The 13,833-nt window shown below is 45.2% G+C and overlaps 1 protein-coding gene and 1 long non-coding RNA gene across 8 annotated transcripts in view; one reads left to right on the forward strand and one right to left on the reverse strand.

The window, feature by feature from the left end:
• Nucleotides 1-10,429, forward strand: part of LOC118379092 (uncharacterized) — a 34,005-nt gene extending 23,576 nt beyond the window's left edge. For 3 of the 5 annotated variants that reach the window (XM_052500119.1, XM_052500120.1, XM_052500121.1), the window contains 8 exons: nt 1,003-1,038; nt 1,154-1,234; nt 1,364-2,122; nt 3,924-3,992; nt 4,449-4,493; nt 9,154-9,259; nt 9,876-9,978; nt 10,062-10,429. In XM_052500119.1, the coding sequence (XP_052356079.1) occupies nt 1,003-1,038; nt 1,154-1,234; nt 1,364-2,122; nt 3,924-3,992; nt 4,449-4,493; nt 9,154-9,259; nt 9,876-9,978; nt 10,062-10,078 (1,216 nt within the window). In that variant the 3' untranslated portion in view covers nt 10,079-10,429. The remainder of the gene's footprint in view (nt 1-1,002; nt 1,039-1,153; nt 1,235-1,363; nt 2,123-3,923; nt 3,993-4,448; nt 4,494-9,153; nt 9,260-9,875; nt 9,979-10,061) is intronic. The other 2 variants (XM_052500122.1, XM_052500123.1) reach the window with 2 other exon arrangements.
• LOC127916851 (uncharacterized) lies at nt 1,603-3,025 on the reverse strand. Of its 3 annotated transcripts, none has more exons than XR_008096319.1 (4): nt 2,089-3,019; nt 1,975-2,055; nt 1,783-1,920; nt 1,603-1,716 (listed from the first exon to the last, which is right to left on the reverse strand). It is a non-coding gene; the product is annotated as an uncharacterized LOC127916851 (long non-coding RNA). The 3 variants fall into 3 exon arrangements; XR_008096318.1 differs by having other exon boundaries at nt 1,783-1,947; nt 2,029-2,055; nt 2,089-3,013; XR_008096320.1 differs by lacking the exon at nt 1,603-1,716 and having other exon boundaries at nt 1,783-1,893; nt 1,948-2,055; nt 2,089-3,025.
• Nucleotides 10,430-13,833: the final 3,404 nt, after the last annotated feature.

Genomic DNA, 13,833 nt, shown 5'->3' on the forward strand with positions numbered 1-13,833 from the left:
TCAGTGTTTTCTCTAACTAGATATCTACTATCTGGTAGTCACAGTGTTTTCTTTAACTAGATATCTACTATCTGGTAGTCACAGTGTTTTCTCTAACTAGATATCTACTATCTGGTAGTCAGTGTTTTCGCTAACTAGATATCTACTATCTGGTAGTCAGTGTTTTCTCTAACTAGATATCTACTATCTGGTAGTCACAGTGTTTTCTCTAACTAGATATCTACTATCTGGTAGTCACAGTGTTTTCTCTAACTAGATATCTACTATCTGGTAGTCAGTGTTTTCTCTAACTAGATATCTACTATCTGGTAGTCAGTGTTTTCTCTAACTAGATATCTACTATCTGGTAGTCACAGTGTTTTCTCTAACTAGATATCTACTATCTGGTAGTCACAGTGTTTTCTCTAACTAGATATCTACCATCTGGTAGTCACAGTGTTTTCTCTAACTAGATATCTACTATCTGGTAGTCACAGTGTTTTCTCTAACTAGATATCTACTATCTGGTAGTCACAGTGTTTTCTCTAACTAGATATCTACTATCTGGTAGTCACAGTGTTTTCTCTAACTAGATATCTACTATCTGGTAGTCAGTGTTTTCTCTAACTAGATATCTACTATCTGGTAGTCACAGTGTTTTCTCTAACTAGATATCTACTATCTGGTAGTCACAGTGTTTTCTCTAACTAGATATCTACTATCTGGTAGTCACAGTGTTTTCTCTAACTAGATATCTACTATCTGGTAGTCACAGTGTTTTCTCTAACTAGATATCTACTATCTGGTAGTCACAGTGTTTTCTCTAACTAGATATCTACTATCTGGTAGTCAGTGTTTTCTCTAACTAGATATCTACTATCTGGTAGTCAGTGTTTTCTCTAACTAGATATCTACTATCTGGTAGTCAGTGTTTTCTCTAACTAGATATCTACTATCTGGTAGTCAGTGTTTTCCTTAAACTGATTTTTGTATGTGTTTTTCGTTTGTTTCGTTTTGCCTCAGCCCTCCAATTCCTCCGAAGACCAAAACTGTTTTAAGGTAAGGAGGTCAAAATTCGAACTCAGGGGACTAAAATTGTACCAAACTCAGAAAAAAAACTGTCAGACCCTCCTAATAGTGTACTCAACCGTGACGGTCTTCGCTCTCCTCCCAGCACCACCTCAAAGAGCATGAACGATCCCAAGACAGCCATGAGTCCTGGGAGCACCTCTCCAAAGTCCCTAAACTCCCCCACGTAAGTCAGACACATAGAACAAGTGACTTTACATGAGTTTAAAGTTTGATTGTGTTTGTGAGCTTTTATTTAATGCTGTATTACAGTAACTGACCAAAACTCTTGTTTTATTTCCGTGTGGTTTTGTAGAATCTCATCGCTTAAGAGCCCATCCATCTCATCGCTGAAGAGCCCATCCATCTCATCACTGAAGAGCCCATCCATGTCCCTCTTTACTGCAAAGGTCTTTTCCTCCCCCAAAAAACTATTCTACTCCCCACTAAGCCCTCCAGAGGTACTCCCCTACGCCATTACCCACATCACTGATGAAGAGCCCCCGGCAGTCCCAACAACTCCACCTCCTCCAACAACTCTACCACCACCACCTCCTCCAACAACTCTACCACCACCACTTCCTCCTCCAACAACAACAACTCTACCACCACCACTTCCTCCAACAACTCTACCACCACGACCTTCTCCAACAACTCTACCACCACCACCTTCTCCAACAACTCTACCACCACCACCACCTTCTCCAACAACTCCACCACCACCAACTCCACCACCTTCTCCAACAACTCTACCACCACCACCTTCTCCAACAACTCTACCACCACCACCTTCTCCAACAACTCTACCACCACCACCTTCTCCAACAACTCTACCACCACCACCTTCTCCAACAACTCTACCACCACCACCTTCTCCAACAACTCTACCACCACCACCACCTCCAACAACTCTACCACCACCACCACCTCCAACAACTCTACCACCACCACCACCTCCAACAACTCCACCACCACCACCACCTCCAACAACTCCACCACCACCACCACCTCCAACAACTCCACCACCACCACCACCACCACCTCCAATGTCCCAAGTTGTAATCAGTGAGATCAGGTACTTCTGACATAATGAACATTGATGATTGGCAGTATGCATTCAAAGTCATGACAACAATGAACAGTTATTTTATTGTGTTACCGTTTCCTTTGTTATGTTCTTACTTTTTAACTCTGCACTGTGATTATTATTTGACCCTGCTGGTCATCTATGAACGTTTGAACATCTTGAAGAACGATCTGGACTTAATGGCCATGTACTCTCATCTCCACCCAGCACAGCTGGAATTTTCGAAATGTATGATATGTTACGAATTCCAATTTGTTGTGGCTAACGTTGGCTAGGTGGCTAACATTGGCTAGGTGGCTAACGTTGGCTAGGTGGCTAACATTGGCTAGGTGGCTAACATTGGCTAGGTGGCTAAAGCTAATGTTAGCTAGGTGGGTAACGTTGGCTAGGTGGCTAAAGCTAATGTTAGCTAGGTGGATAACATTAGATAGGCTAGGGGTTAGGGTTAAGATTAGGAGTTCAATTAAAAGGTAGTTGCAATGTTGCTAATTGGCTAAAATGCTAAAGTTGTCCATGATGAGATTCGAACACGCAACATTTGGGGTTTTGCCTTAATAACCTTCTGTCTTATGTTTTTTATTTTATTTATTTAACCTTTATTTAACTAGGCAAGTCAGTTAAGAACAAATTCTTATTTTCAATGACGGCCTAGGAACAGTGGGTTAACTGCCTGTTCAGGGGCAGAACGACAGATTTGTACCTTGTCAGCTCGGGGATTTGAACTTCCGGTTACTAGTCCAACGCTCTAACCACTAGGCTACCCTGCCGTAACCATACCCAAGGTAACATATCATACGGATTAGAGCCCTGGAATTACTTTTACTATGTTACGTCTAGTCTATGAGACCAGGCTGTCACAAGGGGGAAGATTTGTTTTTGGAATTCTCTAAATAATTCCACAACGATTCATTTCCATGTTGTCTCTAAAACAAGAAATGTTGTTCTCCGGATTTCAAACTCAATAAAAAAAAAATGTTTAAAATTATTTTTTTAAAACCTGTCAATAATGAATATATGATGAATTCTAAAATAATAATGAATATATAATGAATTCTAAAATAATAATGAATATATGATGAATTCTAAAATAATAATGAATATATGATGAATTCTAAAATAATAATGAATATATAATGAATTCTAAAATAATAATGAATATATAATGAATTCTAAAATAATAATGAATGTATAATGAATTCTAAAATAATAATGAATATATAATGAATTCTAAAATAATAATGAATATATAATGAATTCTAAAATAATAATGAATATATAATGAATTCTAAAATAATAATGAATATATAATGAATTCTAAAATAATAATGAATATTTGATGAATTCTAAAATAATAATGAATATATAATGAATTCTAAAATAATAATGAATATATAATAAATTCTAAAATAATAATGAATATATAATAAATTCTAAAATAATAATGAATATATAATGAATTCTAAAATAATAATGAATATTTGATGAATTCTAAAATAATAATGAATATATAATGAATTCTAAAATAATAATGAATATATAATGAATTCTAAAATAATAATGAATATATAATGAATTCTAAAATAATAATGAAGATGAACTAAAAAAGTGTTTAATGTATCTTCTTGCCCTTTATGACTTTAAATAACTTTTATCTCCAAACTGTGATTCCGATAAAATGTGTCCGGAGATTTGGTCAACTGTCAGATATGTCTAAAATCCTAAATGAATCAGGACTGAGCAGGGTCAGCGAAACCATATAACGACCCTTCTTCATTCTCTCCTCTCTCAGTTTAGAGACCAGACTCCCTGACCCGCCCTCTCTGACTCCAACCCAGACTCTACTCTCCAAACCGAACAGGTCAGTCCTGACTCCAACCCAGACTCTCCTCTAGTCCATACCTAACAGGTCAGTCCTGTCTCCAACCCAGACTCTCCTCTCCATACCTAACAGGTCAGTCCTAACTCCAACCCAGACTCTCCTCTCTAGTCCATTCCTAACAGGTCAGTCCTGACTCCAACCCAGACTCTCCTCTCTAGTCCATAACTAACAGGTCAGTCCTGACTCCAACCCAGACTCTCCTCTCCAAACCGAACAGGTTAGTCCTGAATCCAACCCAGACTCTCCTCTCCAAACCTAACAGGTCAGTCCTGACTCCAACCCAGACTCTCCTCTCCAAACCGAACAGGTCAGTCCTGACTCCAACCCAGACTCTACTCCATAACAGGTCAGTCCTGACTCCAACCCAGACTCTCCCTCTAGTCCATACCTAACAGGTCAGTCCTGACTCCAACCCAGACTCTCCAAACCGAACAGGTCAGTCCTGACTCCAACCCAGACTCTACTCTCCATACCGAACAGGTCAGTCCTGACTCCAACCCAGACTCTCCTCTCTAGTCCATACCTAACAGGTCAGTCCTGACTCCAACCCAGACTCTCCTCTCCATACCGAACAGGTCAGTCCTGACTCCAACCCAGACTCTCCTCTAGTCCATACCTAACAGGTCAGTCCTGTCTCCAACCCAGACTCTCCTCTCTAGTCCATACCTAACAGGTCAGTCCTGACTCCAAACCCAGACTCTACTCTCCATACCGAACAGGTCAGTCCTGACTCCAACCCAGACTCTCCTCTAGTCCAAACCGAACAGGTCAGTCCTGACTCCAACCCAGACTCCATACCGAACAGGTCAGTCCTGACTCCAACCCAGACTCTCCTCTCCATACCTAACAGGTCAGTCCTGACTCCAACCCAGACTCTCCCTCTAGACTAACAGGTCAGTCCTGACTCCAACCCAGACTCTCCTCTCCAAACCGAACAGGTCAGTCCTGACTCCAACCCAGACTCTCCTCTCCAAACCTAACAGGTCAGTCCTGACTCCAACCCAGACTCTCCTCTCCAAACCTAACAGGTCATTCCTGACTCCAACCCAGACTCTCCTCTCCAAACCGAACAGGTCAGTCCTGACTCCAACCCAGACTCTACTCTCCATACCGAACAGGTCAGTCCTGACTCCAACCCAGACTCTCCTCTCCATACCGAACAGGTCAGTCCTGACTCCAACCCAGACTCTCCTCTCCAAACCTAACAGGTCAGTCCTGACTCCAACCCAGACTCTCCTCTCCAAACCTAACAGGTCAGTCCTGACTCCAACCCAGACTCTCCTCTCCAAACCTAACAGGTCAGTCCTGACTCCAACCCAGACTCTCCTCCAAACCTAACAGGTCAGTCCATCCAACCCAGACCTAACAGGTCAGTCCTGACTCCAACCCAGACTCTACTCTAGTCCATAGAACAGGTCAGTCCTGACTCAACCCAGACTCTCCTCTAGTCCATACCTAACAGGTCAGTCCTGTCTCCAACCCAGACTCTCCTCTCTAGTCCATACCTAACAGGTCAGTCCTGACTCCAAACCCAGACTCTCCTCTAGTCCATACCGAACAGGTCAGTCCTGACTCCAACCCAGACTCTCCTCTAGTCCAAACCCAACAGGTCAGTCCTGACTCCAACCCAGACTCTCCTCTCCTGAACAGGTCAGTCCTGACTCCAACCCAGACTCTCCTCTCCATATGAACAGGTCAGTCCTGACTCCAACCCAGACTCTCCTCTCTAACAGGTCCATCCAACCCAGACTCTACTCTCCATACCGAACAGGTCAGTCCTGACTCCAACCCAGACTCTCCTTCCAAACCTCAGGTCAGTCCTGACTCCACTCTCCTCTCCAAACCTAACAGGTCAGTCCTGACTCCAACCCAGACTCTCTCTCCAAACCTAACAGGTCAGTCCACTCCAACCCAGACTCTCCAAACCGAACAGGTCAGTCCTGACTCCAACCCAGACTCTCCTCCATACCGAACAGGTCAGTCCTGACTCAACCCAGACTCTCCTCTCCAAACCTAACAGGTCAGTCCTGACTCCAACCCAGACCTCCTCTCCAAACCTAACAGGTCAGTCCTGACTCCAACCCAGAAACAGGTCAGTCCTCCAACCCAGACTCTCCTCTCCAAACCTAACAGGTCAGTCCTGACTCCAACCCAGACTCTCCTCTCCAAACCTAACTCAGTCCATCCAACCCAGACCTCCATAACAGGTCAGTCCTGACTCCAACCCAGACTCTCCTCCAAACCTAACTCAGTCCACTCCAACCCAGACCCAACAGGTCAGTCCTGACTCAACCCAGACTCTCCTCTAGTCCATACCTAACAGGTCAGTCCTGTCTCCAACCCAGGTCTCCTCTAGTCCATACCAACAGGTCAGTCCTGACTCTAACCCAGACTCTCCTCTAGTCCATACCTAACAGGTCAGTCCTGACTCCAACCCAGACTCTCCTCTCCAGACCTAACAGGTCAGTCCTGACTCAACCCAGACTCTCTCTAGTCCATACCTAACAGGTCAGTCCTGACTCCAACCCAGACTCTCTCTCTAGTCCATACCTAACAGGTCAGTCCTGACTCCAACCCAGACTCTCCTCTCTAGTCCATACCTAACAGGTCAGTCCTGTCTCAACCCAGACTCTCCTCTAGTCCATCTAACAGGTCAGTCCATCCAACCCACTCCATACCTAACAGGTCAGTCCTGACTCCAACCCAGACTCTCCTCTAGTCCATACCTAACAGGTCAGTCCTGACTCCAACCCAGACTCTCCTCTCCATCTAACAGGTCAGTCCACTACTCTCCTCTAGTCCATACCTAACAGGTCAGTCCTGACTCCAACCCAGACTCTCCTCTCTAGTCCATACCTAACAGGTCAGTCCTGTCTCCAACCCAGACTCTCCTCTAGTCCATACCTAACAGGTCAGTCCTGACTCCAACCCAGACTCTCCTCTCTAGTCCATACCTAACAGGTCAGTCCTGACTCCAACCCAGACTCTCCTCTCTAGTCCATACCTAACAGGTCAGTCCTGTCTCCAACCCAGACTCTCCTCTCTAGTCCATACCCAACAGGTCAGTCCTGACTCCAACCCAGACTCTCCTCTCTAGTCCATACCCAACAGGTCAGTCCTGACTCCAACCCAGACTCTCCTCTCTAGTCCATACCTAACAGGTCAGTCCTGACTCCAACCCAGACTCTCCTCTCTAGTCCATACCTAACAGGTCAGTCCTGACTCCAACCCAGACTCTCCTCTCTAGTCCATACCTAACAGGTCAGTCCTGACTCCAACCCAGACTCTCCTCTCTAGTCCATACCTAACAGGTCAGTCCTGACTCCAACCCAGACTCTCCTCTCTAGTCCATACCTAACAGGTCAGTCCTGACTCCAACCCAGACTCCCCTCTCTAGTCCATACCTAACAGGTCAGTCCTGACTCCAACCCAGACTCTCCTCTCTAGTCCATACCTAACAGGTCAGTCCTGTCTCCAACCCAGACTCTCCTCTCTAGTCCATACCTAACAGGTCAGTCCTGACTCCAACCCAGACTCTCCTCTCTAGTCCATACCTAACAGGTCAGTCCTGACTCCAACCCAGACTCTCCTCTCTAGTCCATACCTAACAGGTCAGTCCTGTCTCCAACCCAGACTCTCCTCTCTAGTCCATACCTAACAGGTCAGTCCTGACTCCAACCCAGATTCTCCTCTCTTGTCCATACCTAACAGGTCAGTCCTGTCTCCAACCCAGACTCTCCTCTCTAGTCCATACCTAACAGGTCAGTCCTGACTCCAACCCAGACTCTCTCTCAGTCATAGTCCAATACTCTCCTCTCCATACCTAACAGGTCAGTCCTGTCTCCAACCCAGACTCTCCTCTCTAGTCCATACCCAACAGGTCAGTCCTGACTCCAACCCAGACTCTCCTCTCTAGTCCATACCCAACAGGTCAGTCCTGACTCCAACCCAGACTCTCCTCTCTAGTCCATACCTAACAGGTCAGTCCTGACTCCAACCCAGACTCTCCTCTCTAGTCCATACCTAACAGGTCAGTCCTGACTCCAACCCAGACTCTCCTCTCTAGTCCATACCTAACAGGTCAGTCCTGACTCCAACCCAGACTCTCCTCTCTAGTCCATACCTAACAGGTCAGTCCTGACTCCAACCCAGACTCTCCTCTCTAGTCCATACCTAACAGGTCAGTCCTGACTCCAACCCAGACTCCCCTCTCTAGTCCATACCTAACAGGTCAGTCCTGACTCCAACCCAGACTCTCCTCTCTAGTCCATACCTAACAGGTCAGTCCTGTCTCCAACCCAGACTCTCCTCTCTAGTCCATACCTAACAGGTCAGTCCTGTCTCCAACCCAGACTCTCCTCTCTAGTCCATACCTAACAGGTCAGTCCTGACTCCAACCCAGATTCTCCTCTCTTGTCCATACCTAACAGGTCAGTCCTGTCTCCAACCCAGACTCTCCTCTCTAGTCCATACCTAACAGGTCAGTCCTGACTCCAACCCAGATTCTCCTCTCTTGTCCATACCTAACAGGTCAGTCCTGTCTCCAACCCAGACTCTCCTCTCTAGTCCATACCTAACAGGTCAGTCCTGTCTCCAACCCAGACTCTCCTCTCTAGTCCATACCTAACAGGTCAGTCCTGACTCCAACCCACTCTCCTCTCTAGTCCATACCCAACAGGTCAGTCCTGACTCCAACCCAGACTCTCCTCTCTTGTCCATACCTAACAGGTCAGTCCTGTCTCCAACCCAGACTCTCCTCTCTAGTCCATACCTAACAGGTCAGTCCTGACTCCAACCCAGACTCTCCTCTCTAGTCCATACCTAACAGGTCAGTCCTGACTCCAACCCAGACTCTCCTCTCTAGTCCATACCTAACAGGTCAGTCCTGTCTCCAACCCAGACTCTCCTCTCTAGTCCATACCCAACATGTCAGCCATGTGTTTTGTGTTCATGTAGCAAATACATTTTCTGTCTGAACAGTCAAAATAAATGTTAAAAAAGATTATAATGTGTAAATGAACACGGTATCAGGCCCGTGTCTTATCGTCCTTGAACATCACAGATACTGACTCTGCACTCAGAAAAGCCGTCACTATGTGTTCTCTCTATCTCCAACTCACTACTGCCCTCTGCTGTACAGGAGTGTGACCAAGGGCCTGTGTTCGTACTGCTGTAAACCGATGGTGGCTGGAGCCAACATGATCCTGGAGGATCTACAGATCTACAGCCACTCATCCTGCTTCAAGGTAAAGAAACACACAAATCAAATCAAATTTATTTATATAGCCCTTCGTACATCAGCTGATATCTCAAAGTGCTGTACAGAAACCCAGCCTAAAACCCCAAACAGCAAACAATGCAGGTGTAAAAGCAACACACCCGTCTATTCAACATATATCTATGTGTGTCCCAATTGTCTCTCCTAAGCTCTTTAAAAACTGCACTGCTTCAGACCAGGCCCAATGGATCCTATAGGCTCTGGTCAAAAGTAGTGCACTATATAGGGAATAGTGTGGCATTTTCACACACCTACAGTATGTCTATCTATTCAACACACATCTACAGTACGTCTACACGTCTATTTATTCAACACACATCTATAGAACGTCTACACGTCTATCTATTCAACACACATCTACAGGATGTCACACATCTTCCACATAGTTGTGCTGTAGTGATAACTGGATATGTCCTCTAGATGTGTATCATGTGTGCAGGCAGGCAGTCAGTCAGTCAGTCAGTCAGTCAGTCAGGCAATCAGTCAGTCAATCAGTCAGGCAGTCAGTCATGTGATTCTAATAATCTGTCTCTGAACCCATACTGTATGTAACCGTCTCCCCCCCTCCCTCCTCTCCTCGACAGTGTGAGGTGTGCCATTGTCCTCTAGGAGACCTCCATGTAGGAGACAGTATGTGGCTCCACAGAGGGACAGTGCACTGTGAAGGCTGCTTCAGCACAGCCAGAGGTGTGTGTGTGTGTGTGTGTCCACAAATCCGTCATGCTATGCTGGCTTGGCTCTAATCCAGTCCTGTACGGGTTTCTTTACAGAGAAGTATCTCCTCTAGGGAAGGATGACAGAACGCTCACGTCTCCACGGTAACACAGACAGAACACAGAGACACCGCTTCAGAAGTCGGAAAAGGACACATTGCTTTTACATGGGTGGATCTGGCGGTTGACGCAACAGTAAATGACATTTTATAATGTAATCTGGATCTATAAACTTCACAACATCTCTTGCAAATGATTGTCACATATAGAATCAGATCCAATGACCTGGATGGATTCTTTATATACTTCTCTATGTATCCATTTTCATGTAATATGACGATTTGTTGAATCACATTACAATATAACCACCAACTGATGTCAGCATGTAGTCATGTTTATTAAAATGGACATCTTCACATGTTGTACATTCCACCTACATTGATTTACAAAGCAACAAACTACTATATATATACAGTATATACACATACCAGTATCTATATATTTATAAAATACATCAGGAGAGACAGAGGGAGAGAGCTAGAGAGATAGAGAGAGAGATAGAGAGCCAGAGAGATAGAGAGAGAGCCAGAGGGAGAGAGCCAGAGAGAGAGAGGGAGATAGAGCCAGAGAGATAGAGAGAGAGAGCCAGAGAGGGAGAGAGCCAGAGAGATAGAGCCAGAGAGATAGAGGGAGAGAGAGACAGAGACATAGAGAGCCAAAGACATAGAGAGGGAGAGAGCCAGAGAGAGAGAGCCAGAGAGTTAGAGAGAGCCAGAGAGGGAGAGAGCCAGAGAGATAGAGAGATAGAGAGAGCCAGAGAGGGAGAGAGCCAGAGAGGGAGAGAGCCAGAGAGATAGAGAGAGAGAGAGCCAGAGAGAGGAGAGAGCCAGAGAGGGAGAGAGCCAGAGAGAGAGAGGGAGAGAGCCAGAGAGGGAGAGAGCCAGAGAGATAGAGGGAGAGAGCCAGAGAGGGAGAGAGCCAGAGAGGAGAGAGCCAGAGAGAGAGAGAGGGAGAGAGCCAGAGAGGAGGTTTGTTTAAGGTCATGTTTAGACACACGATGTGTTATTGGTGCCAGGGTTGAAGGCAGAAGACAGTAAGTACTTGTTTGTGCAGAGTAAACCACTGCATCCCAAATGGCACCCTATTCCCTATTTATAGTGCACTACTTTAGACCAGGGCAAATGGCACCCTATTCCCTATATAGTGCACTACTTTAGACCAGGGCAAATGGCACCCTATTCCCTATATAGTGCACTACTTTAGACCAGGGCAAATGGCACCCTATTCCCTATATAGTGCACTACTTTAGACCAGGGCAAATGGCACCCTATTCCCTATATAGTGCACTACTTCAGACCAGGGCAAATGACACCCTATTCCCTATATAGTGCACTACTTTAGACCAGGGAAATGGAACCCCGTTCCCTATATAGTGCACTACTTTAGACCAGACCCATTATGTGCTCTGGTCCAAAGTAGTGCACTACATACTAAATAGGGTGCCAGATAGTGTTAAAGGTGTTGTCCACTGACATCATCTCCTCCAAAACGTGCCACTCTTGGGGGGGGGGGGGCGGAGTTATTGTAATTAATGTGTCCAATCGTTACACCTGACCTAGTTATCCTGGCCAATCACTGTGCATGGAACCAGCCACTGGAATAGTCAGCCCTGCCCATGTAGACACAAGAATGATTCTTTTTTTATTTTTGTTTCCCCCAAATATCAGGAGAACAATACCTTTGGCGTTTAACAAAACCTAGAAGATTATGCTCAGTCCGGTATTCTACACTTCCCTCTTTCAACGATTTAAAAACAAACATCATTTAGATCTTCAATCGAGTAACGGGGACAGTGATTCATTCCTTTATCAAATAACAGAACATTAAGTGCATAATCAGTGCAGGTGCCAATAGGGAGTCAAACCAGTAGTGGAGTATGGAGGGAATAAAGCCAGACAACAACACCTTCATCTACAACATGTAGAGTCATATCTGGCTGTTTCCAGTCACACGGCAGCAGTTACAGGTGTGATCAGTTACGCTGTGATCAGTTAAAGGTGTGATCAGTTACAGGTGTGATCAGTTACGCTGTGATCAGTTAAAGGTGTGATCAGTTACAGGTGTGATCAGTTACGCTGTGATCAGTTAAAGGTGTGATCAGTTACAGGTGTGATCAGTTACGCTGTGATCAGTTAAAGGTGTGATCAGTTACGCTGTGATCAGTTACAGGTGTGATCAGTTACGCTGTGATCAGTAATATATATAATAATATATGCCATTTAGCAGACGCTTTTATCAGCGACTTACAGTCATGTGTGCATACATTCTACGTATGGGTGGTCCCGGGAATGAACCCACTACCCTGGCGTTACAAGCGCCATGCTCTACCAACTGAGCTACAGAAGGACCAGTTACAGGTGTGATCAGTTACGGTGTGATCAGTTATGGTGTGATCAGTTACAGTGTGATCAGTTACAGGTGTGATCAGTTACAGTGTGATCAGTTAGTGTGATCAGTTATGGTGTGATCAGGGCGGGTGTGATCAGTTAGTGTGATCAGTTACAGTGTGATCAGTTATGGTGTGATCAGTTACGGGTGTGATCAGTTACAGTGTGATCAGTTATGGTGTGATCAGGACGGGTGTGATCAGTTACGCTGTGATCAGTTATGTTGTGATCAGTTACGCTGTGATCAGTTATGTTGTGATCAGTTACGGTGTGATCAGTTATGGTGTGATCCCGGTGATCAGGGTGTGATCAGTTACGCTGTGATCAGTTATGTTGTGATCAGTTATGGTGTGATCAGTTATGGTGTGATCAGTTAGTGATCAGGTGTGATCAGTTACGCTGTGATCAGTTACGGTGTGATCAGTTACGCTGTGATCAGTTACGGTGTGATCAGTTATGGTGTGATCAGTTATGGTGTGATCAGTTATGGTGTGATCAGTTATGTTGTGATCAGTTACGGTGTGATCAGTTAGGTGTGATCAGGACGGGTGTGATCAGCGGTGTGATCAGTTATGGTGTGATCAGTTATGGTGTGATCAGTTACGCTGTGATCAGTTACAGGTGTGATCAGTTACGCTGTGATCAGTTACGGTGTGATCAGTTACGGTGTGATCAGTTACGGTGTGATCAGTTATGTTGTGATCAGTTATGTTGTGATCAGTTACGGTGTGATCAGTTATGTTGTGATCAGTTATGTTGTGATCAGTTATGGTGTGATCAGTTACGGTGTGATCAGTTACAGCTGTGATCAGTTATGGTGTGATCAGTTACGATGTGATCAGTTACGGTGTGATCAGTTACGCTGTGATCAGTTACAGCTGTGATCAGTTATGGTGTGATCAGTTACGCTGTGATCAGTTACAGGTGTGATCAGTTACGCTGTGATCAGTTACGGTGTGATCAGTTACGGTGTGATCAGTTACGGTGTGATCAGTTATGTTGTGATCAGTTATGTTGTGATCAGTTATGGTGTGATCAGTTACGCTGTGATCCGGTGTGATCAGTTACGGTGTGATCAGTTATGCTGTGATCAGTTACGGTGTGATCAGTTACGCTGTGATCAGTTACAGGTGTGATCAGTTACGCTGTGATCAGTTACAGGTGTGATCAGTTACGCTGTGATCAGTTACGCTGTGATCAGTTACGGTGTGATCAGTTACAGGTGTGATCAGTTACGCTGTGATCAGTTACGCTGTGATCAGTTACGCTGTGATCAGTTACGGTGTGATCAGTTACGCTGTGATCAGTTACGCTGTGATCAGTTACGCTGTGATCAGTTACGGTGTGATCAGTTACGGTGTGATCAGGACGGGTGTGATCAG

The sequence above is a fragment of the Oncorhynchus keta genome, chromosome 37 (assembly GCF_023373465.1).
Source record: "Oncorhynchus keta strain PuntledgeMale-10-30-2019 chromosome 37, Oket_V2, whole genome shotgun sequence".
Taxonomy (NCBI): Eukaryota; Metazoa; Chordata; class Actinopteri; order Salmoniformes; family Salmonidae; genus Oncorhynchus; species Oncorhynchus keta.